The sequence below is a fragment of the Galleria mellonella genome, unplaced genomic scaffold, assembly GCF_026898425.1.
Source record: "Galleria mellonella isolate WM207_F2 unplaced genomic scaffold, CSIRO_AGI_GalMel_v1 utg173, whole genome shotgun sequence".
In the NCBI taxonomy this organism is placed as follows: Eukaryota; Metazoa; Arthropoda; class Insecta; order Lepidoptera; family Pyralidae; genus Galleria; species Galleria mellonella.
Window position 1 is genome coordinate 8302920 of NW_026442016.1, and position 22792 is coordinate 8325711.

Genomic DNA, 22792 nt, shown 5'->3' on the forward strand with positions numbered 1-22792 from the left:
AAACATACATACATATAAACGGTTATATAGAACAAATCATTAAAAAAAATATCTATTCGCTTACCAGAAATAATCCATCGCAAGATTACGTAGGTAAATATTAATAAAGGCGCAAGAGTTATAATATGAATTTTTCCACGCGACGAGTCGTGTACGATCAACAAAATCGGTATATTATGTATGTCACCACAAATCCCCGCAAACACTGAGGTGAGCACAAAGAGCAGTTCTGTAAATCAGATGTACCACGAACGAGATTTATGTGCAAATAAAACGACCACAATCCCGGCCGACCATAGCGCGGAATTATTTCAATTTAACGCCAGTTACTGTATGCTATAAATTATTGTAAACATTACATACTTACCTATGTGCCACTGAATATCTCGTTAACACCGCTAATTAACAGCTCCGCCATAATATTAACGAAGTGACTGATCAAATATTAATACAGTTCAAATAATAAAAGTTAATGAAAAATCGCCAGGGCTTGTAAACTCGTAATGTGATAAAGTTAATAACGAAAATTCATGACTGTATAAATAGATATACAGTACACATTAATAAAAAAAAAATATGAAATATATTATTTATACATATATCTGTATTTTTTAATGGGTGAAAATTAAATGGTAACCTCGCCTGCGCTAGCGATATATGCTGGTGGGTCACCAATGATAGGTAATGATGGCGGAGGATGAAGGCAGATCCGTTGGCCTATCATTAAGAATTCGACAAGAATTAACCATGGAGGTTTCGTGAGGAAACGCGTTTTTATACCCCACTACTAACAATCCTTACCCCCGCATATTTAAATTTCCAGCTAGAATAATTAGTGGTATTTCAGAATTACTATCGAAAATAGAAAGTATGTATAAACACAAACAATACTGCTAACATCGCATAATATAATGTAATGTCCACACTATTTAATTTTTACGTCATCAATTTTGACTATTCATGCGAAAATCCTTTAATACCCCGTAGGAAGAGATACAAAAGTCTTTTGCATAGATACCTCTGTCCTATTTTTCTTTGCTACTAGATATATGACAGTATACATAATAACTAGGTACGGAAGCATGATACCTTAGTCCTCTCCTCGATAATGCCAATCCGTAAGTACCATGGGAGTCGTAATTCCCATAGTTCACGTCATAGGTCATAGGTATATATGTATATATCATATAAGTCACGTCCTTAGGAAACGATTGTGACCGTATTACTTATACAAGTATTAAAGTAGTTTAATTATGGATGGTATTCTACAAAAATTTGAAGTAAGACATGCTGAAAACCGAAAAATTCTGATATTATAACGAATATTACTTTTTTAATAGATTATTATGGAATATAACCTTGCCTGCATTTTTTGTAAATGTCGCTTACAGCATATGTGATAAAAAGCTGTGCGCTATCTGTTTACACTATCTATTTATCACAATGATATTTATGGTGGACTAGTACTGAGATAGATTTTATATAGCTTGTTAATTCTTCTAAAAAGTTTATTTATTATATATGTATAGTTACATTTATGACTAACTAAACCGCGCGGAGGTCGACCTGACAAGGTATATTGCAAGTAATGGTGGCCTTCATCCCCGTTACTAACAATTTTGTTTCCCCAAAAACTAAAATACAATGTTACAAGGATACCATTTTCTGATAAGTAGTTCATCAACTTGTTTACCATTCCAAGTCGTATAAAATAAAAAAAAATAAATAAAAACCGGTCAAATACGTATCGAACTCGCGCACCGAGTCTTCTACAACTTATAATTGATAAAACAAAATATATTTACAGTTTTAAAATTTTCCTTTACTTGTGCTGCACGACATTGCTTCTTGCCAAATTTCTTGATTCTAGGTTAATGGGAATTATCCTTAAGGATTTAATTCTTTGCAAATATAAAAATGTAGACTAGAAAAGGGCTGTATCATTTGATTGTGTTAACTTAGAAATTTACTCTTACATTTTTACACAGCTTCAAGGAAAGACAGACGGACAACAAAGTAATCTTATAAGGATTCCGCTCGGTCCTAGCAAGATACAAAACTCTAAAAAGTATATATTTTTTTGTAATCAGTCTATTAACTTCACAATACTGCTTATAAGTCACACTTTATAAATAATTAGATACAATTGTTATTACTAGACACCAATATAAAATTCACACTAATCTGATCTTTACTAGGTATAATTTAAGTGAGATTTTTCTTTATATTTGTTGCAATTCAAATCTGTCCTAGTAAACAAACAGAGCAACTAGGTCTTAGAGTTTAGCAAAGATATGACCTTTATCATATCTTCTAAAAAAAAAATTAAATTTTAATATATATCTAATAGTCTTAGATGTTTTTAACAAAAATTACGTATCAATAGGATACAATATTTAATTATTATTCTTTGTTAGAAAGTGAAACTAAATTAAAATGCCAAAATATAAACAAGGACTTTGATAGTTACTGATTAGTATCTAATATGTGCTATAAAAAATAAATAATCTAATCAATTGACAACATAATTATAACATAATCTATAATATCAATTTACGCACTGTATACCTAATATAACCTAATATATAAATATATTGGGGGAAAGGGATTGTTAGCAATGGAGTTTGACAGCCCAATTGCTAGCTATATGCCCTATTAGGTCGATCTCCGCGTGGTTCCCCCTGGAAACTATCGTGAACAATTCTTGTTGAATTCGTCACGATGGGCTAACTGACCTGCTTCATCCTCACCTATTATCATTCACTGGTGCCCCGCCGCTGTATACCGTTAGAGCAGGTGGGGTTACCATTCCATTATCACCCATAAAAAAAAATATATATAAATATAACCAAAGAGGATTATGAGGGAGGCTATGACAATTGACAGTTAACGGCTTACAATACAAATACAAAATACTTCATATTAAAACTTTATCTTTTCATGGAGAGTGATAAATTTGTAATAAATAAATATACCTGTTTCTTATATAAATGAAAGGGGATATGTTTAGTGTAATTAAAGCATAAAATGGTTACAAATAAAGTAAATGAGAAAAAATAAGATAAAAGACAACATAAAAAAAGAAAGCAAAATAATATTTTTCTAGCAAAACATACTAATATAATAGATATACTAATCTGAAACTGAATAATAGAATTAATGAAAAATTTATACCTACATGGGATATGTCAAAAAATTTTTATCAACAATTTTTCATGTATTATTTCTTACTTGTAAGTATTTATGCTTTAAGTCATATATACTTTTTTATTTTCTCTATACATTATTATTATTATTATAAAACGAAATAAACGTTTATAAATTTTGTTTATTAGAATAATATAAATAATCATAACAATTTTTAATAATAACAATAAGTTATTTATTTGCATTGAGAGGCATCTATATTCTATAAAGGAACGTAACTTTTATAAAAATAAACACTCTTGTTCTGTTTTCAATCCGAGAGTCTCGTCGCTTGTGGAGACCTTTATCTACTCTTACATAGACATAACCAATACAATGTAAACATTATATAACAATATCTAATTTTCTTGTAAGGAATATTTTACTAATTTCTCCGATTCTATCCATAACTTTTTAGCTAGTTCATGATTTTGTGACAACTTCGAAGGTTCCTTTTCACGACAATCACTAAAATATCTTCCGCTCACATCAGCCACTTCTGGTGAGACAGCTAAGTAAATAGACGTTTGGGATGCTTCCCATGGTGTTTGGAACATGAATCCTAAAGTTCTCTCAACTAATTGACGAATAAATGCATTTGGAATGTTTCTAAACAGATTCGTTGCAGCCACTCCAGGATGCAAAGCATTTACGGTCACATCGGTCCCTTTTAATCTATTACTTAATTCCAATGTCATAAGATTTATAAATAACTTGCTATTTGCGTACACCTGATAATCACTCCAATATTTCTCCATGTTCAAGTTATCGAAGTCAAGTTCAGCATACTTGTGAATCATAGACGAAACGTTGATAATGCGGCTGGGCGCTGAACTCTTCAGTAAGGGTACCAGTTGGCACGTCAATAGGAACGATGCAAAAAAGTTAACCTGCATTCCGACGTGTAATCCATCATCAGTTGTATAATTCCCGAGACCCCCGGCACCCGCATTATTAATAAGTACATCAAGACGTTTCTCTGTTTTCTTTATCTGTTCACAAAATTCCCGAACAGATCGAAGCGATTTCAAGTCTAATTGTTGTATATGTATATCCTTATTCCCCGTCTCTTTTACAATAATTTGTTTCGCTGCAGTCGCGCGACTTACACTGCGACATGCCAAGATCACACGTGCACCACGGTTGGCTAAGTCTTTCGCCGTTTCAAATCCTATTCCACTGTTCGCGCCGGTCACTATAACGACTTTCCCGACCATGTGCGCACTCGACCGACAAATTCCACATGTTAGTTTCTGATATATTTTCACACTCACTACAATTAGCACTGGGATTAAAATCAACGTCCACAAAATCATTGCCACCGACATTTGTAGATTAATACAATATAGGTTATATTATACACGTTTGTACTTGGTGAATATATTATACAAAATATAAATTACATATAGAGGTTACGGAATGTTATGAGGAGGCGATAAGCGGTATCTATTTCTGTATTATATGTACTTTATAGATAAAACAACCAAAGATCAATATCTTTACATTTTTAAATGTCCTCAACGAAGTTACGTTCGTTTACTAGTAATATAATAGCTGTACTAGTTGTTGATGCCAAACGTGCGTACGCGCCGCGCCGGCGGCATCTCGTTAGTTGACGGATTGCGTAACGCGTCATTGAATTTTGTTCAGTGATATAACGATATCACCTTGAATTTATATAAACTAACTACGGTTGCTAATCCTGATAGCGGTAGATTTATTTATAGTCTGCAAATTTTAGACATCTGAATAATACAAAAAATAAGCAAACAATATATATCTACAATTTCTCTTACCATTATGATTTTTTATTGATATGAGAAAAATGAGACTTTTTTTTTATATAGTGTCAAACATATAATGATAAATTGATACTATTTATAGTCTTTTAAAGATGTGTTCCAATTAAATTAAATGGTCCATTTTTCCACAGAATCGTAAGAGAAAAATTGATAAAAATTTCAAATTTCTTGTACTAACTTGACTGATGAACGCTATATGTTATTAGTAGAACACTCTCTATTTCGATTTCGCCTTGTATGTGGTTAACATAAATCTGTATTATGGTAAATGTGCAACCAACTATACGAGTATAAGACAGGCGTATTTAAAACTGATCAAATCAAATAAACGTTCAACTAAGTGTCTCTATAATCTTAACTACATGAATACGCCTCTTGTGACCTATAAGCACATTCCTGAATACATAATATTTTTCTAATTTTGCTTTCTAAACATATGATATAAATTCCAAGGAGGAAGAAGGATTTGTGAGTAATGGGGTCGAACAGCCCCATTGCTAAGCATATAACCTAACAGATCTACCTCCGCGCGATTCCCACTGGAAATCATCGTGCTTAATTATTACGATAGGTCAATTAAGCTGCTTTCATTGGGGGGATGGGTTTGTTAATAATGACATCTAACAGGTCTATTACTAGCAATATACCCTAACAAGTCGACCTCCACGCGGTTCCTCCTGAAAACCATCGTAGTTAATGATTGATGCATTCATTACAATGAGCCAATTAGCCGGCTTCAGTCTCATCTATCGTCCCTCACTGGTGTCCCGCCAGCGTATACCGATAGCGCAAGTGGGGTTACCACTTCATCTTCATTTTTTTCATTAAAAAGATATATACATACATATACTGTCCCCACAATAATTAACAACCTTCATTGCAGTAGTGCTATTAATTTCTAAACATTGAAATAATGTCTAGCTTACCATTGAGAGATAAAGATATAACATACAATTACTATAGTAATAACACTAATAATGGCTTTATGTACCAGTAGTGCCTACTTATTTTTGTATATATATATATAATTGATATATTACAGAGACTGCATTTACAGAGACCTTGAAAATTAAGAATTATTATTTGGCACATATACTCATACTTACTAAATAATCCAAATTAAATCAATACTGAAACCATAAACTCAGAAAAAATGTAATACCTAACTTTACGATTGTTACGATCAAATCTTTATTTTCATGAATATGTAGTTACTTCTTTTTAAAATGTAGGTACTACTTTTGTCGTCGAAATATTATTGTTAAAGTAAAATTGACTCTATATAAAAAATTGGTCCATGTTATAATAAGTATTCCATTACTACCGACCTTAAATAAACGACTATATATAGATTTATTTATTTGCACTGCTGACTTGGTCATAACATTGCATCAAGGAATTTACATTTGTATACCTAATTCGTATATATTATCCATTAATTTATCGATTTATAAGAAGAATTATAATTTTGCAATCTTGCACGACAAATATTTACCATGTACACACCTACCTAATATTTGTACATTTTTAATTAATTTTCTATATAACCTTTTTCAAATCAACGTAACTAAACACGTATCTCCATCAGAGTACATGATTGTTTATTTAACTCAATTGCTTCCGTATATTCAAACAAGGAGGAACGAGGAAAAGTATTTTTGCCCAAAACAAGTTTATTCACCAAGCACCAGTGTAAAATCGTTTTCCAGATTTAGCAACGTTTTCTGTATTTACTGTGATAACTAAATATCTATGTACGAGTACATCTCAATGTCATTAACTAGTCTTTACTCAACGAAATTACTTATACGAAATTAAGTAAACTAAAAATATAACAAAATAAACTATAAATATAACAATTATATATTTGACCACCAATTGTAATTAGATGAACATGACACTGATTTTTCTTTCTTTTATATTTAAAAAAAAAACTTTTCGAACTACTTGGTCATAAGTAATGTTTTGTCATCTCAAGAATACCGTGTGTCTCCACTACCGTCCTACAACTTGGTTCACTAAACATACCTAATGGTTTCCCATTCCATTAGACAAATGTCAGTCACTGAGTTACTGGTAATTTGACGTTGGATATATTCAGAGGGATGTAACACAGGTACAATTAGACAGAGGATGCTTCATTCATATCCAAAGTTCGAATTATTAATTTTGATTCTGAAACCTCAATTTTGATTACCTTTTCATAAACCTACATGGCATGGGCATTAGTCCAAAAAGCATACGATTCAACCCTTATCTGATTAATATTTTCCGCATTCTATGTTTTGTTTATTGTTAAATACGTATAGAAAAGGTACGTAAACAAATAAAATATTCATAAATACATTTTCACGCCAGGTCCTAACTTTACCAGTATTATAAATGTGAAAGTGAGTTTGTTTGTTTGTTTATTACTCTTTAGTGCCTTAACAATTCAACCAATTAGTATAAAAATTGATAAACACGGAATAAATGTATTATCTGACATCTCAGGTTTTATAGTATACATAGTCTAGTAAGGAACTTAATTATTATTATAATAGCCGTTAGCAATTCACTGTTGAACAGAAACCTACCCCATAAAGGGGAATAAATAAGCAATAAGAAAAATCAAGTGACAATAACCTCTTTTTTCATTAACTTTCAGGGCTTACACTTAGACGACGATCCTCTTGACTCCACCATCATACAGTACGGAGTATAATAATATTATTAAGTAAAATACAGAGTTAACTATTAATAATAAATGAGTTAATGTCACCTTAAAAAAAATCGAGGTTAAAATTAACATATCTAAGTTAGAACGTTTTTCATGAAAACCGTCCTAACATCCTACAGTAAAAATGAATATGCTTACAACCTTAGATTAAAGATAGTAACTGCGGTCCCAACTCACGACTGTAATCCCTAATAGGGTAGTAATTCACGTCAGAAATATTTGTCAACTAGGTAGTACCGTTGAGGAGAACGTAAATACTTTATTTGCCCATATTTTGGCAAACATATTAGAATCCTACGTTCCATAACGAGCCTACCGCCGTCATTCAAATAAATGTCGGTGTTTTTCATCGTCTCTGTAATCTATAAATCGATATAGTTTCCAGTATGTCACCTTACTATATCCAATAATATCTGTCTATTATTAATTTTAATTAAGGTCAGAAAGAAGGTCATTTATTCGAACGTTAACAACGAATAATTTCTCTTAGGAGAGAAAAAATTGTTTGAAATAGAACAGATTTTTATGTATTTTTTGAAAACCAATTTTGAATTCCTATAATATCATGTATTAAATTATAAAGGTCACGTAGAAAATCAAATTTAATTTCTTGGGAATCAATTGTGACGTCCGGCAATGTCAATATATTATTATCTTATACTCGTATAAAGAAGGTACATAGATCGTGCCATTTCGGAAAAAGAGTCGAGGTTAGATATCAATAGAATATATTCAATTATTTCACGGAACTCTATTTAAACGTCGGTTAGTATCAATCTGCTTATTATTTTATACTTAAATCACATGGAAACCTACAGAAAATATTATATTATTTTTATTGGATACTTTTTTAATGGCCTGTTTATCTTTGGTTAACCTACGACATTTTATGATAAATATACCACAAAACAACGAGTAAGTATAAATATATTGACCAAAGATCAATTAATTAAAATGCAAACCATATAATCGTTAAAAAAGGGATAGTTAGTAATGAGGATGTTAAAGTACATTATAAGCAATATACACTCTCAGGTAGATCTCCACGCGGTTCTTCCTGAAAACGATTTTGATCAAATCTTATTCCATTGGTTACAAAGGGCCAGCTATCCTGGTTACCTCTTCTCTTAGCACCACTCACTACCCCGTCAGCGTACTCCGATAGCTCAAGCGAGGTTTTCCATTCCATTATAATCTGATCAAAAAACATATAATCATATGTTAATATTGAAGGTATATTTCAACTATCTTACTTCAGTCGTAAGTAGCAACACGTTACTATTTACTTACAATTGAAATGAAATACTGGCATATCTTTGTGCACTTTTTGCAATCCCAATAAATATATTAGGACAGGATAAACCGGGCCGGATCACTATCCGGGCCATCTTTGCACAGGTAAGTAGAATTTTCGAAAATAATATATTGTCTATATAACTCCCTAATAATTAGCTCTCTTAGATTGAAGAATTCCTCTATATAAGCGATAATATCCATTTCCTAACAATTCTCATTTAAGATCTTATTTCGCATCAAAAAATATAACTTTTTTTAACTTCAATCCTGAGAAAATTAATATAGTCATAATAACTAATGTTGGTGGAATGTAAACACAGCGCGAATAAGGACAACAATATTATAAATTGTATTAAAGGCAACACGTTAAAAATTTGCAAATTATGATAAATTATCAAAATTAGTACCTACTGTTTTATAGTTTATTAAGTCAAATGTTTTGTTTAATTATTGTTTATACGTTTGTTATAATTAATTATATCTTCGTTTACATTTTTGTTATTTAGTCTGTTACATATACAACCCTTGCGAAAACCGCTGATGAAGAGCATCACCTCCAACACGTGGTAAATGTATTTACACACCGCTCCAGTGCCCTCAATTGGTATGTTGTCAATTCAATGCAAAACTATTAATTATACTAAAATGCTGAATATACATTTGAGCATCGTGGTCTACGTGATTTACTCGAACAGGCATTGTGATATTTTCATCGGTAGAGTTAACTAATTGTAAATTATTAATTTTTATTCATTTATTTCATTTTGTAAACCTTTTTTTTTATTCTAATTAAATGTATAAAATTATTTTTTATTCTATTTAATGTTTTGTGCTCACTGGCTGCGACTATCGTAATTAGTTATTGAATGCAATTTAATCAAAAATATTATGCAGTTAGTAAATACTAAATTATTCATAATGGAAACAAGTTTATAGATCTACTTACATTTTAGAAAAGTAGTTTATGTAGATCATACGATGAATTTATTAGATATGATCATGAATCAAAAACGATCAATATTGAAAATATTCTCCATCTGTATTTATCGATTACCAGAATTTCACATAAAAATAATAGAACAAAAAATATATACTAATATTAACCTAAACATAAACTAAAAAGATTTTTAAAAATTACGTTTAAAAGGGCTTGATTTTTTCAACAGATTTCAAAGAGAAAGAAGTATTCTATTCAATTCAATATTTTTTTTTTACATTTAAACTCATAACTCTGCCAGTTGTAAATTGATTTAAAAAATTCTTTTTTATTTAAAAAAAAAATCTACTTACAGATTTTATCAAAATCAATTCACTAGTTTAGTATTAAATCAAAATAACTGGTTTTGCCACAATTGAAGTCTTTTTTTTTTTTTGGAACACAATCTTAATTATTTATAATAATTTACTGTCAAGTAGGAAATTTACTCGCATATTATAATAATTTAATTTAAAACTTTAAATATAATCACCCAAAGTCAATACAAACAACAGACTCGTGAATAATTCTAATTCTAGAAGTACAATTAAAGGCACAATTATATAAGAATAAGCAATTACGAGTGTGTCAAATTTCCTTTGAAGGCGAAACTGTATTAACCTAGTTCACAGTTAGACGTATCCTGTCATCCCGGCTGAGGCGAGAAGGCCTTGTCTTGTATTGCCTCGCAATTTGTCGCATCACATCACATCAAACGATCTCATTACTCCGAGTGCTTGGCGAACGGTGTCATATTAAAGACCACCTCGACTTTACCCAACAAAATTATGGTTTTAAGGGCTCGTATGGGCCATTGATACGCAGAGTCAGGTTGATTCGAATACTGACTTGAATACCTACAAGGTATTCGATAAGAAAGGTACACACGAAAAATAATCTTTATAATTTAGACTGCATTTTTGTTGTTTTTATATTACAAATGGAACAATATTTATAAAATTATTTTATATTTATATTTTTCTTAAATTATAAATTGTATGGAGAATTTGTTTGTACCAGAAATCAAAATTTAGTAATAGAAAACGTTCTGCTCAATCGCGTTATTTCAATGACAATAAAATGCTTTCAATACGATGACAAAAAGTAAAATGTACCTATTCACCATCATGGCAGCGTGTTCTCTGTTTGAATTCTTATTTTTTATTCTATTTTGATTTATAATTTTAATTTATTTAAAATATAAAAAGAATACAAACCATAACATTCCGACATTCTCGTTACAGTATATAGGTACTTAAATACTCAATATTATACGCAATTCGAATAGTGATTTCGAAGACTTGCTAGTCAAGTATTTATGCTTCTGTTTCGTCGTTTCATAAATTTTTCCTTAATTAATAAACTAAAAATTATTAAATAACTGAGTATTAATTATTTTTATTAACAAACTTCAGAAACCATTTGAAACATTACTCAAGTCTAATGAAAAACTTGAATACCCAAACGTATATTCGAGTTAAGATACGATTTCTTTTTTAACGAATAATCGTTTAAAATACTCGAACACCAAAAAAGTTGCCTCGACACATCTCTAGCATGGACTGGCGATTTGTACAACTAGCAATTACCAGAGGATTTGTTTGGGCCGCATCCTAATTCACGGAAGTTAATTATGTTGCTGGTGTAATCTTGACAATGAATGTCATAAACAACTACTCTCAAAAAAAAATTTTTTTTTATTTAAACCGAACAATAATTTTTTTCTACTTATTACTAGGAATAATTGACGCTCCATGTAGTGATAAATAAGAGTTACCTCCCGTGAACACTCAGGCTGTAGAATGAGTTCCCTGGCAAGGTTTTTCCTAGAGACTACAGCAATGTATTAATATTTCTTCAGGATCAACAAAGCACACGTGACACACCTGGTGTAACATAAGCTACAGTGACCGTTTAACATCAGACAGGCTATAAACTTGTTCATCTCATTCGTGGTATAAATAAAAATATAGATAAAACATCAGAGTTTATCAGATAACTCACTAATAATTACTATTATATTGACCGTTGATATGTTAAAAATGAGGATTTTAATATATCAACAACAACACTTCCTTAGGAGCAGGAAGGCAAAAGAAACGACTTAAGTAACTAAACACAATACCAATACAAAAGTTAGAACACTCGAAATAAAATACTGTACCAACCCACTTGGCCATCAGATAATAATAGACCATTATCCTGCTACGGGAATAAATAAGACATGAAATAAGTTGCTACCAAACAGTGAGTTTATAAAAAAAAAAAAGAAAATCATTCCAAAGTCATTCATCAACTTTAAAACATTTCATTATTAAGCATCTCTTAATAATTTCGCGGTTGTCGTTATTTCAAAGAGCGGTAATATAAAACTCCTTCAGGAGCGATGAATTACTTAGCGAAATATAAAAGCCTATAATATTAATTAAGCTGTAGGTACTTACCTAATTAGCCGTTAGACAAAATCGAGTTGTGAGCGGCTGGTAAATTGCAAACGGGAGCTCCATATTTTACGGTCCGCTAAAATCCTTTTCTGTTGAACTTGGACTGAAGTCCACAAGTAATTATAGACTTTCGTTATATAAAAAGTTCGCAAATAGAAATAAATAAATAGAAAGTTTTTTAATCATTATACTTAATAAAACATCGATAAATATTTTACACCTACTACTATTACTCTATAATAGTGCACCTGTAGATTATATAAGTAACTCCTACTTTGCTCGCATGAATTTAATTATAAAGCAAGCCAATTCATTTTATAGACAGTATGAGACAGTCTATTTGTGTATAAAAGTTATAGAAATCTGCTCATCTGTTTAAACGAGTATATCTAAGGCGCTTTATAAACTACACATCTAAAATATCAGTAAGAGTTAGTAGTTTTAACGTCCTAATGCGATTCTTCCCATAAAAAAGAATATAAGCTATTATTAATTAAAATAATTAAATAAATTAATTGAGTAATTTAAATAGTAAGTAAGAATTTATAAATATTAAAAAAGACTACACCATTTAACGCCTTCTAAAAAAATTATAGCAAAAATGGTATTCTACGTCGTTGCAGAGAGATACCAAACAGATAATTTAGGAATATTAGTAATATTAAGAGATTAACGAATATTATTTTAAACTATGTTGATCGACGCAAAATATTCATTCATAAATTTATGAATCAATTAAATGGTTGCATATCTTTAAAAATAGCATTTTTACAAATAAAGTTATATACTTACTTTTATGAATTATTTGCTCAACATTACTTTATTTTTTTATTTACTTGATTTTTTGTTTTTTTTTTTTTTTATTTATCCCCAAAATTAAAATATTTTTTCTCAAAATTGATACAATTCTCTTTACTTTTACCCAATCATAAACTATTGTCCATTATCCCTACATTTTACCAAAGTTGTTAGTGACCATTTCAATTTATTTACTTACAGTTTGTTTACTACGAACGACGAAATAAAAAAAAACAATAGAAAAGATAGTCCCTCTCAGTGTTTATGGATGTTTTATGCTGAAAAAAAAACTATATATTAAACAAAACTAATATTAAAAAAAAAATCCATAGATAGCATATCTATGAAAACATTGTTTTCTTTGTGATTGATGTGTATTAAATTTGCAACTAACTATTGTTTCTAAATGTAGAAAAATAAAGTAAAAATATATTTTAATATTATTTGTCTAAGTTTTTTCGAGTATAAGTGCTTACATGGATAATAAGTTAATTGTCTTACTATATACATATACATTATAATTCTTACAAGTTCATTATTGATATTTACAAATGCCAAAGAAAACTTCCATTTCCACACACACCATTCCTCTTAAACAAAAATAAATTTTTACCCATAATTAAGAAAACATAATTCATCTAAAACGGCTACTTTACCATTTCTCTAATCTAGTCCATACACAAGAAAAGAACAACTCAAAATAAAATCCTACAGCAGTCCCTATTCAGCATTATAATAATAATCTCCTATAATGGAAAGAATTGCGCGTCTATCAGTAGGGCATGACAGATTTAAATGATATTATCCCGGTCTGAGGAAGTCTTTTCTCCCACTCGTCCAATAGATTCCTCTAAATAATAAATAGCAATGCATCCCAAATTGTTATGCAGTCGTTCGAATCATGACGATGGCATTGGACCACTGGATATTCTCACACTATGAATTTATACTTATTATGTTGAACAAGCTAAGTCTTTAAAATTAAGATATTCAAAGAATCACAATCTAGCTAATGAAAGGTGTAAGTAGTAAAATATCAGAGTACCTCTATATGAAGAAACTGAACTGCCTGGCCACTATTTTAAAACATCGTTTAGTTCTATTTTTAAATCGATATACTTGACTAGGTCATTTTTGTTTACCATTATTAGCGCACTTTATATTTTATAGATGTAACATTTGATTTTTTGTATATTTGAAGTTATTTATTTATTTATTTATTCTTTATTGCACAATAAAATTTTGTACAAATGGCGAGCTTAATGCCATATGGCATTCTCTACCAGCTAACCATAAGTTTCTGAATACTAAAAATACTTTCAGAAAGTCACAGTATTTGTGAATATTTTATATAGGACTATATTTTTTGCTAAAATGAGTGACAATTGCATGGTTCACGAAACAAGCCATGGAAAATAACTAGAGAAGTTTAACATACAATTCTATTTAGTTGTTGTTTTAGGTATTTTTATGACCTTCATATAAATTGTGAAGCATTGCACCATGAACGTCGTAAATTACCCTTAATGACGACTGCAACAAACTCAATAATGATGCAGTTAGTAATTGTACTCATAATAATAGTGGTACACATATAATTAGTAGATAAAAAGTGTCATATTAAAATTATAAATGTCTTGACAAATAATACAGTTAATAGTCCATTACTAGATATAGCCCTCCAGAAACTGCTATATAATACGATCTTGTACTACCTACATTCACCGATTCTCCTGCCACATAATTTCAGATTGCTGATAATATATGAATGTTGCCAGCAAAAATCCAAATGTGATAAAAAAATGCTAGCGCAAAATAAAATTTTTAATCACGCCTTTTGAGAGGCGCGTGTGTAGTATTGTCAGATCAGATAACTAAAAATCCGAAGCAAGAGTATTCTAATTAGAGCTACTTTTTTAAACTAAATAAGTATTGATGTGTGTAGTAAAAGTCAATTTGATTCTTGAAATTTGGAAATTATTATTTATCATAAAACCGAAGTGAACTGAAAGTGTCGACCCAAGAGTACAAAAAAACAATTACACTCTGCCCTAATCAAGAGCTAGGACCGACGTTAAATATTTTAATATAAAATAAATATTCTTAGATAATTAAAAAAATGGCCGTGTGGTCCCGGCATAGATAAGACCACCCCTTCCTTTCCCGTGGGTTTCGTAAGAGCCGACTAAGGGAGGACAAAGGATGGGCAGCAGCGTCCCTCTTAAAATATCTCCAAAGCCTAAATGCGGTTGCCAATCCGCCTTCCAAGCATGGCAACTACTGGCAAAACTCCCCAAGGGGGAGGCTTATGTTCAGCAGTGGATAGTTAAAGTCTGATATGATGATGCTGATGAATTAAATAAATGACTGGGAATCAAAAATTATAACATTCAACATTAAGGGTTAAAAGTCAGAACTTACGTTATAGAAGGTTTTTGCATGAAGCAATTCATGTCGAAAGATGGCCAGTAATAATAATTCGTTATAATTAACAGGAAAATGTAAAACTATCCATTTTACTCTATGTAGGTATATAATATAACTTTGAATACCATAAACATTTTATACCGTACTGTACATACTTACTATAATCATAGAAACTTCATCTCAACCATATTGGTTGTAATCTGAAATAATCTAATCGATGACGCACATACTACTTTTGGAGTAAGAACCTACAGAGCCCAAACTACATACAAGCGGCCTACTGTAAATACACGCTACTTTAGATACGCAATTGCGCAGTTGTCTCAATCATACCACAATTGAGTTCATTACTTATATGAAGCTTGAGCTCTGTAAGCATACTTACTCATGTGCTACTAGATAATGTAAAAAATTCACATCAGTAGTGTGTGCGTCATCGTAACAGCAGCATGTTGTTACTATCATTCATTATATTTAATATTATATTAGTATTTTTTATTTTCTTATACAATAAATTAACACTAGGTATTTGTAAATGTAGCAGACATTTAGTTGGTAAAGTGGTTATTGTAACAGGTGGAAATACGGGCGTTGGTTATGAAACAGCGAAAAATTTGGCAGAAAGAGGCGCCCGTGTTATTATAGCCTGCAGAAATGACCAACGCGGCAACACGGCTCGGGAAAAAATCATCTCGGAAACCGGCAACCAGGATGTCCACTACCAAAAACTGGACCTTGCTTCTCTGAAATCTGTAAGAGTTTTTGCTGAGAATATACTTAAAACCGAAAAGCGCCTAGATATACTTATAAACAACGCTGGAATTTATGGATCGGAAAATGTAAAAACAGAGGATGGTTTAAACCTGGGGATGCAAGTCAACCACTTTGGACACTTTCTCCTAACCTGTTTACTGCTTCCTCTTATCAAAACCTCAGCTCCTAGCCGTATTATAAACGTATCATCATTATCACATACCAGAGTTACTCTTGATCTAAATAACCTGAACTTTGAGAATGAAACTAAGGAAACTTACGATGTAAACAAAGTTTACGGAACTTCAAAACTATGCAACATCCTAATGACGATTGAACTAGCTCGACAATTAAAAGGGACAAGAGTGACTGCGAATGCATTGAATCCAGGATTAGTCGACACAAATATAATATCAGATGTTCCATTATTGAATCGTATTAGGCCGTTGATTAAACCATTCATGTTCAAGACAACATGGGAAGGTGCGCAAACGTCAATCTACTTGGCTGTCTCCCCTGAGGTAGAAAACGTTAGTGGTTATTACTACAGCGATTGTCGACAAAAATCCACTTCTGCACAAGCTCAGGATACACGTCTTGCTAATGAACTGTGGAAAATATCAGAAAAACTAGTTAAATTAGAATGAACTTTAATTTAAATACATTAAAGAGAGAATAAGAACAAAAATAGCTTCTTAAAATAATTTTCTTAATGTTATGTATACATAATTTTTAATGAAGCATGGGAATATAACATATGACGCTAACTTCCTTGTCTGCTAGACAATTATCTGGCAAATCAGTATTATATGAGATAATTCGCGCTAATTTGCTTTTGTTTATGATTTTATGATAATGTATTTTTATTCATAACAATGTGCTTTTATTTATCTAAGTGTTTTCTTTGTATAAGATGTATTTATTTACAAAAAAAATATAAAAGTTATCTATTATAATTTATTCGCTATCCACTGTAGATGCTTCTTTTACTTATACTTACACTTATAGATGACGCAGTTTGCTCATAATATTAAAAACAGTGTCTACTTGAGTAGTATTTATTATTATTTTTATTCTATTAATATTGCAGAGTCATCGAAGTATTGTATCAAACTTGTTAAAACTTACAATCTTATCGTGAATTTCTTAGTCTGTTAAGAACCTGAATCAATTTCTTAGAATATTTTTTTGTTTACAAAAAGTGTCAATTGTATTTTTTAAGTTAAATAAATTACTGTTATATTAATAATACAGCATTTGACTACATTAAATCACATAATAAGAATAGTTTTTGTTCTAATTCATGCGTAGAAATCCACGCGATATCTCTCCAGGCTCATTCCCGTAGTGATGTTGCGAGAAAAAAATGTACGAAAAGGATGCAATTTTTTTGTAAAAAACCAGCTAAGTGTGCGTCGAAATCGTATATTGAGAATTCCATAGAATGTATTTCGCAAAAAATTGTGATGTAACTACATTTTTGGATTTTCTCCTTTACTAGTGTTGTACAACATTGCTTCTTGCCAAATTTTATGATTTTAGGTCAACAGGAAGTATAAACCTGTAGATTTTGATTCCTTGCAAATATCAAATTATACGCCATAAACAGCCGTACCTTTTGATTGTGTTGACTTAGGATAATATTATACTTTTTTTTAATTTTATTTTTTTCACTACTTCAAGAGACTGCTTGACTTGACTTTTTAAAATTAATTTCAGCTTGATACCTCCACGCGTTTTGAGAAAAAGGGTCTTGACAGATGAACAACACAATGATCCTATAAGGGTTTTTTTCTTTTGAGTTACGGAATCCCAAAAACGTTACATTCTTGTATTTTAACTAATTGTAAGAAATAAATTTTATAACTCGTCTTGCATATTCACCAATCCTTAACTTATTTTAACAATCCTTTTAGCAATCGATGAGATGTACTTTCAAATTGATCACATAATAATTTTAATACACGAAATTTATTTTGCTTATTATAAATCAAAAACTATTTGTTAATATATAATTTCATGTTCAATTTTATTTTATTGAATATCTCTATCTACGATTACAAGCATAGATTAGGGATAACATGTGCTTGTGGGCTCATAAAAAGCAAAAAGAATTTATTTATAATTCAAAGAGCTACTATTAGTATCATAAAAAGAGAATTCCAGATTATCCTTAATACATGTCATTAAATGTTGGCAGTCGCATGCATACTAATAATAAAGTTGACAGAATTTAACAAAATATTTGTAATAAATACATGAGCCTTCATAGAATAATACCTAATACAGTAAATTTTTTTATGTAACTTAGAATGGCAAACAAGCTGACGGCCCTGAATGTGGTAACCATCGCATATAGACATGAGCAATACCATGGGCATAACAGAGTATACTGTTTCGCCCATGATACCCACCATGCGTTATCTTTCCTGAGGACTCAGGTGTTATTCCTCTATATACCACTCTTCAAACCGAAATAACCATGCAAACATAACTGCTTCACGGTAAAAACACGAATGGGACAGAGGTACCCAAGCAAACGACTTTTGTATAGTCTCCCTCTGGTATATACATTTATATTCTGTTATTTTATATTATACCAATCTTTTCTATGTATCGTAAACATACAATGTTTATCTTAGCTTTAAATCCGAGCGAGGTAGGCAAATAAAAATAAAAGATGTATAAATACGAGTAAATCTTACCGCCAATTGCACCTTATTATAACTTCCCATACGAGCTAAAATGAAGGGAAGTACGATAACTAAATAAAACTGTATATATCTTTCTTATCAATCCGAATATTGGTATACTATCTTATCAATACTGTTATTAAAAAGCAAACTTCTAAAAGGTTGGTGAAAAATCATGCTTGTGTAGCAATTTATTGTGCACAACTAATTTAATATTATTATGCTTCGATATTTACTGTATATAAAAATGTAAGTATAGTAAACATCTCCTCAATAAAGTGGTCATCATAATAGCAGACAATTTCGGAATAGGATCCGTAACTGCAAAGGATTAGGCTTAGACCATTTTACCTTACAGAAATGAACAACATGGCCGAGAGCATGAAAAAGCACAAGCTTCATATTAGAAACAGTAGTAGAACAGAGACAACTATGCAAAGAATTTTGGCTCCATCAGTTTTTTAATTATCGATAAGAATATATGATAAACAACGAGCTCGATATTTCTTCTGTCTTCAATGTTTTATATGAGAAAAGGCGTTAATATAAAGGGTATTTTCACTGTAACAAGTAATAATGTAACTATTAACTTGGTTCATATTATAACTTCCCTATATTGACTAATCAATTTAATAAAGGCAACTATGTACTTTCATTAGCTTCGATTCCAAGAAACTTTTTAATTAACAAAATTTTAGATATTTTAGTATATATTGTTATTATAACAAGTATTTAATAGATATTATAAGCTAATATTGTCCTCTTGTGTGGAAAGAGTAAGACCCCTGTGCCCAGCAGTGTCCAACTGGTAAATATAAACAGCTTTGTCATCCTGAATAAACTGAAATGTCGTAATTAATCTTACAAAAATACTATAACACCTAAATATCTTATCTATAAATATTTTAAATAAAAAATACGTTCGGATAGATCAGTACTATTCAAACTTGTATCGGTTTAACACGACTATAATGTTTCTGATGTATTTTGTATTAGTTATTTTCGCGGTAGTCTTAATCGGTCTACTTTATACAAAATTAACTTTGGGTATATGTAAGTGTAGTAAACATCTCGTCGGTAAAGTGGTTATTATAACAGGAGCTAATACAGGGATTGGATATGAGACTGCAAAGGATTTGGCCTTCAGAGGTGCTCGAGTCATTCTAGCTTGCAGAAATGAACAACGCGGCCTGACAGCCCAGAACAATATCATCACGGATACCGGTAATCATGACGTCCACTTCCGTCAACTGGATTTAGCATCACTAAGCTCCGTACGAAAGTTTTCTGAAAATATTCTCACAAACGAAAAAAGACTGGATATTCTTATTAATAACGCTGGCATGGTTGGTGCTAAACATACAAAAACTACAGATGGTCTTCTGCTCGATATGCAATCTAACCATTTGGGACCTTTCCTCTTAACTTGCTTGCTACTACCATTATTGAAGAAAACTGGTTCCAGTCGAATTATTAACGTTTCATCAATGGGCCATAGATTTGCTAAATTTGACGTTAATGACCTGAACATGGATAAAGTAAGATATAGTAGTAAAGTGTCGTATGGTAATACAAAACTATGTAATATACTTATGTCAGTGGAATTATCTCAACGCTTAAAAGGCACCGGCGTCACTATTAACTCGTTACACCCAGGAGGAGTCGATACTGACATTATAGCCAATGTAGTGAATCAAAGTATGTTTTTGAAATTTATGAATTTATTACGTCCAATATTCAGAGCTTTTGCTAAATCTAGATGGGAAGGTGCACAGACGACCATCTACTTGGCAGTGTCCCCGGAAGTAGAGGGCGTTAGCGGATATTATTATAGTGATTGTCAACAGGCATCTACTTCTAAATTGGCTCAAGATAAAGATCTAGCTCGGAAATTGTGGGAAGTGTCTGAAAGACTCGTTAAACTAAATAATTAAATAATAATAAATGGTACTGTTATCCATTACATGGATCATCAATTTTTTTTACATTACTACTAGTTTAAACATAATGTATTTTCTTAAACTTACCAACATCTTTTCTTTTTTAATCTCAGAAAGAAAAATTAAATAAATATTTGTTTCAGTAGTGGTTTTATTTAAATATCGTATATTCTAATAATTCAATAATAAATAAAGCCGGTCGAAATACTAAAATTATCAAGTTATCTGTCGCAAATATTTTTCATATGTGTATTTAGATTTGGTACATTATATTGACAGCTAATACATATCATCATGCCAAACTCCAGAAGTATTGGCAAAGATTACCGAATATTAATAATTATTGCAAAAATTATACATATAAAAACTATACAGGTAATTATCTTTTATTTGCTATTTCATATTTATATTTCTCTAACCAGATAAACATCTGTATACGGAAATGAAGTGAGGTTTCCCCTATTGAGTGCACTGATATTATAAATATCAGCAAAGTCTTATCTTTTAAATGCCTCTAGAAAACGAACAATGCCCTTTCATACAGCTGTCATAACCAAGTATATCAATACTTTCGGAGATAGCAATAGGCTGAAACTGTGAATTTATAGCGTAACAGATTTTACAATAGTAACAGTTCCAAAAATACATGATCAAACTGTTCTTTGGTGTATAAACATTCTAGTAAATATACAATTTTCCATTTGTGATAATTAAAACTTGACGATAAATTAATTAGTCAAAATAATAATGACTCGTTATTCAATCAATTTTTATTATTTGTACTATTATCATCGGCTCCATGATCGAATTGATAAGATGCAATAAAACAAATTCTAATGATAGTAATATACAGGTGTATAGTGATAAAGACAAAATCGTAACTTGCTTTTTATTTATATTATATATATAATAAATTTTTGGGGATCGCACCACCGTGTGCATAGACTACAACTACTTACTGCCCAAAAAAAAAACTTCAACGACGAAATTATACTACATTACGCACTGTTTCCGGAAAATAATACCAGCTAGCATTAATATATTATTTCTTATTTTTAATAACACAGGAAGCAAACATGCAGCTTACCTGATAGTAAGTAACTACCACCGACCATAAGCATCTGCAACACCAAAGGAAATGCAAGTGTTTCTCTTTTCTTGAAAGTTACGATACCGTATCGGGTCGGAAATACTGCTGCTGAAAGTTAATTAAAGGATGGTTGTACGTGGAAAAAAGTGCCTAAATTCTCTTTATTTTATCAATATACTATATGTATTACATATATACACATATATAGTAATTGGCCTCACATTGATCTAACTAAATCGTATTTACCATTAAAGAGATAGAGAATGTACATTAACACTTAGCAAGGAAATATAACCCATTATGATTATATGAGTTCCTATGGTACCATATCTCGTCTAATGCATACACGTCTAATGTATGTTACGTGGTATAAAAATGGATGAAGGTAAAAATGTATACATGGATCTCTCAACCTATTCCATAAGATGTCTGGGGTGAAGATAGATCTGGAATCTATAATATCATATATCTGTTAAATTGAATATTATTTATATTTTGTGACACAAAAGCGCTATGTTCATGACAAGTATTCACGAGGATAATAGTAATTGTCTCTTGAACTGTATTTTATGTCCGACGGAGTGTAAAGGATAAAATATAAAGGTATTCGCGTTGCTTTAGCAAACAGCGGCCCGCCCGCTCCCAATATCTGCTCGAGAAAATAATAG

General features: G+C 30.9%; 3 protein-coding genes across 3 annotated transcripts; 2 read left to right on the forward strand and 1 right to left on the reverse strand.

Moving 5' to 3' along the window:
* Positions 1-3310: 3310 nt before the first annotated feature.
* Positions 3311-4781, reverse strand: LOC113515479 (retinol dehydrogenase 13-like). The gene has a single exon (XM_052893343.1). The coding sequence runs from the start codon at positions 4512-4514 to the stop codon at positions 3546-3548; it is 969 nt and encodes a 322-aa protein (XP_052749303.1). The 5' UTR covers positions 4515-4781; the 3' UTR covers positions 3311-3545.
* Positions 4782-16055: 11274 nt separating this feature from the next.
* Positions 16056-17688, forward strand: LOC113515421 (retinol dehydrogenase 12-like). Its single transcript, XM_052893302.1, has one exon. The coding sequence runs from the start codon at positions 16098-16100 to the stop codon at positions 17046-17048; it is 951 nt and encodes a 316-aa protein (XP_052749262.1). The 5' UTR covers positions 16056-16097; the 3' UTR covers positions 17049-17688.
* A 1138-nt stretch (positions 17689-18826) lies between these two features.
* On the forward strand, positions 18827-21176 carry LOC113515405 (retinol dehydrogenase 11-like). The gene has a single exon (XM_052893301.1). The coding sequence runs from the start codon at positions 20066-20068 to the stop codon at positions 21026-21028; it is 963 nt and encodes a 320-aa protein (XP_052749261.1). The 5' UTR covers positions 18827-20065; the 3' UTR covers positions 21029-21176.
* The last annotated feature ends 1616 nt before the right edge of the window (positions 21177-22792 follow it).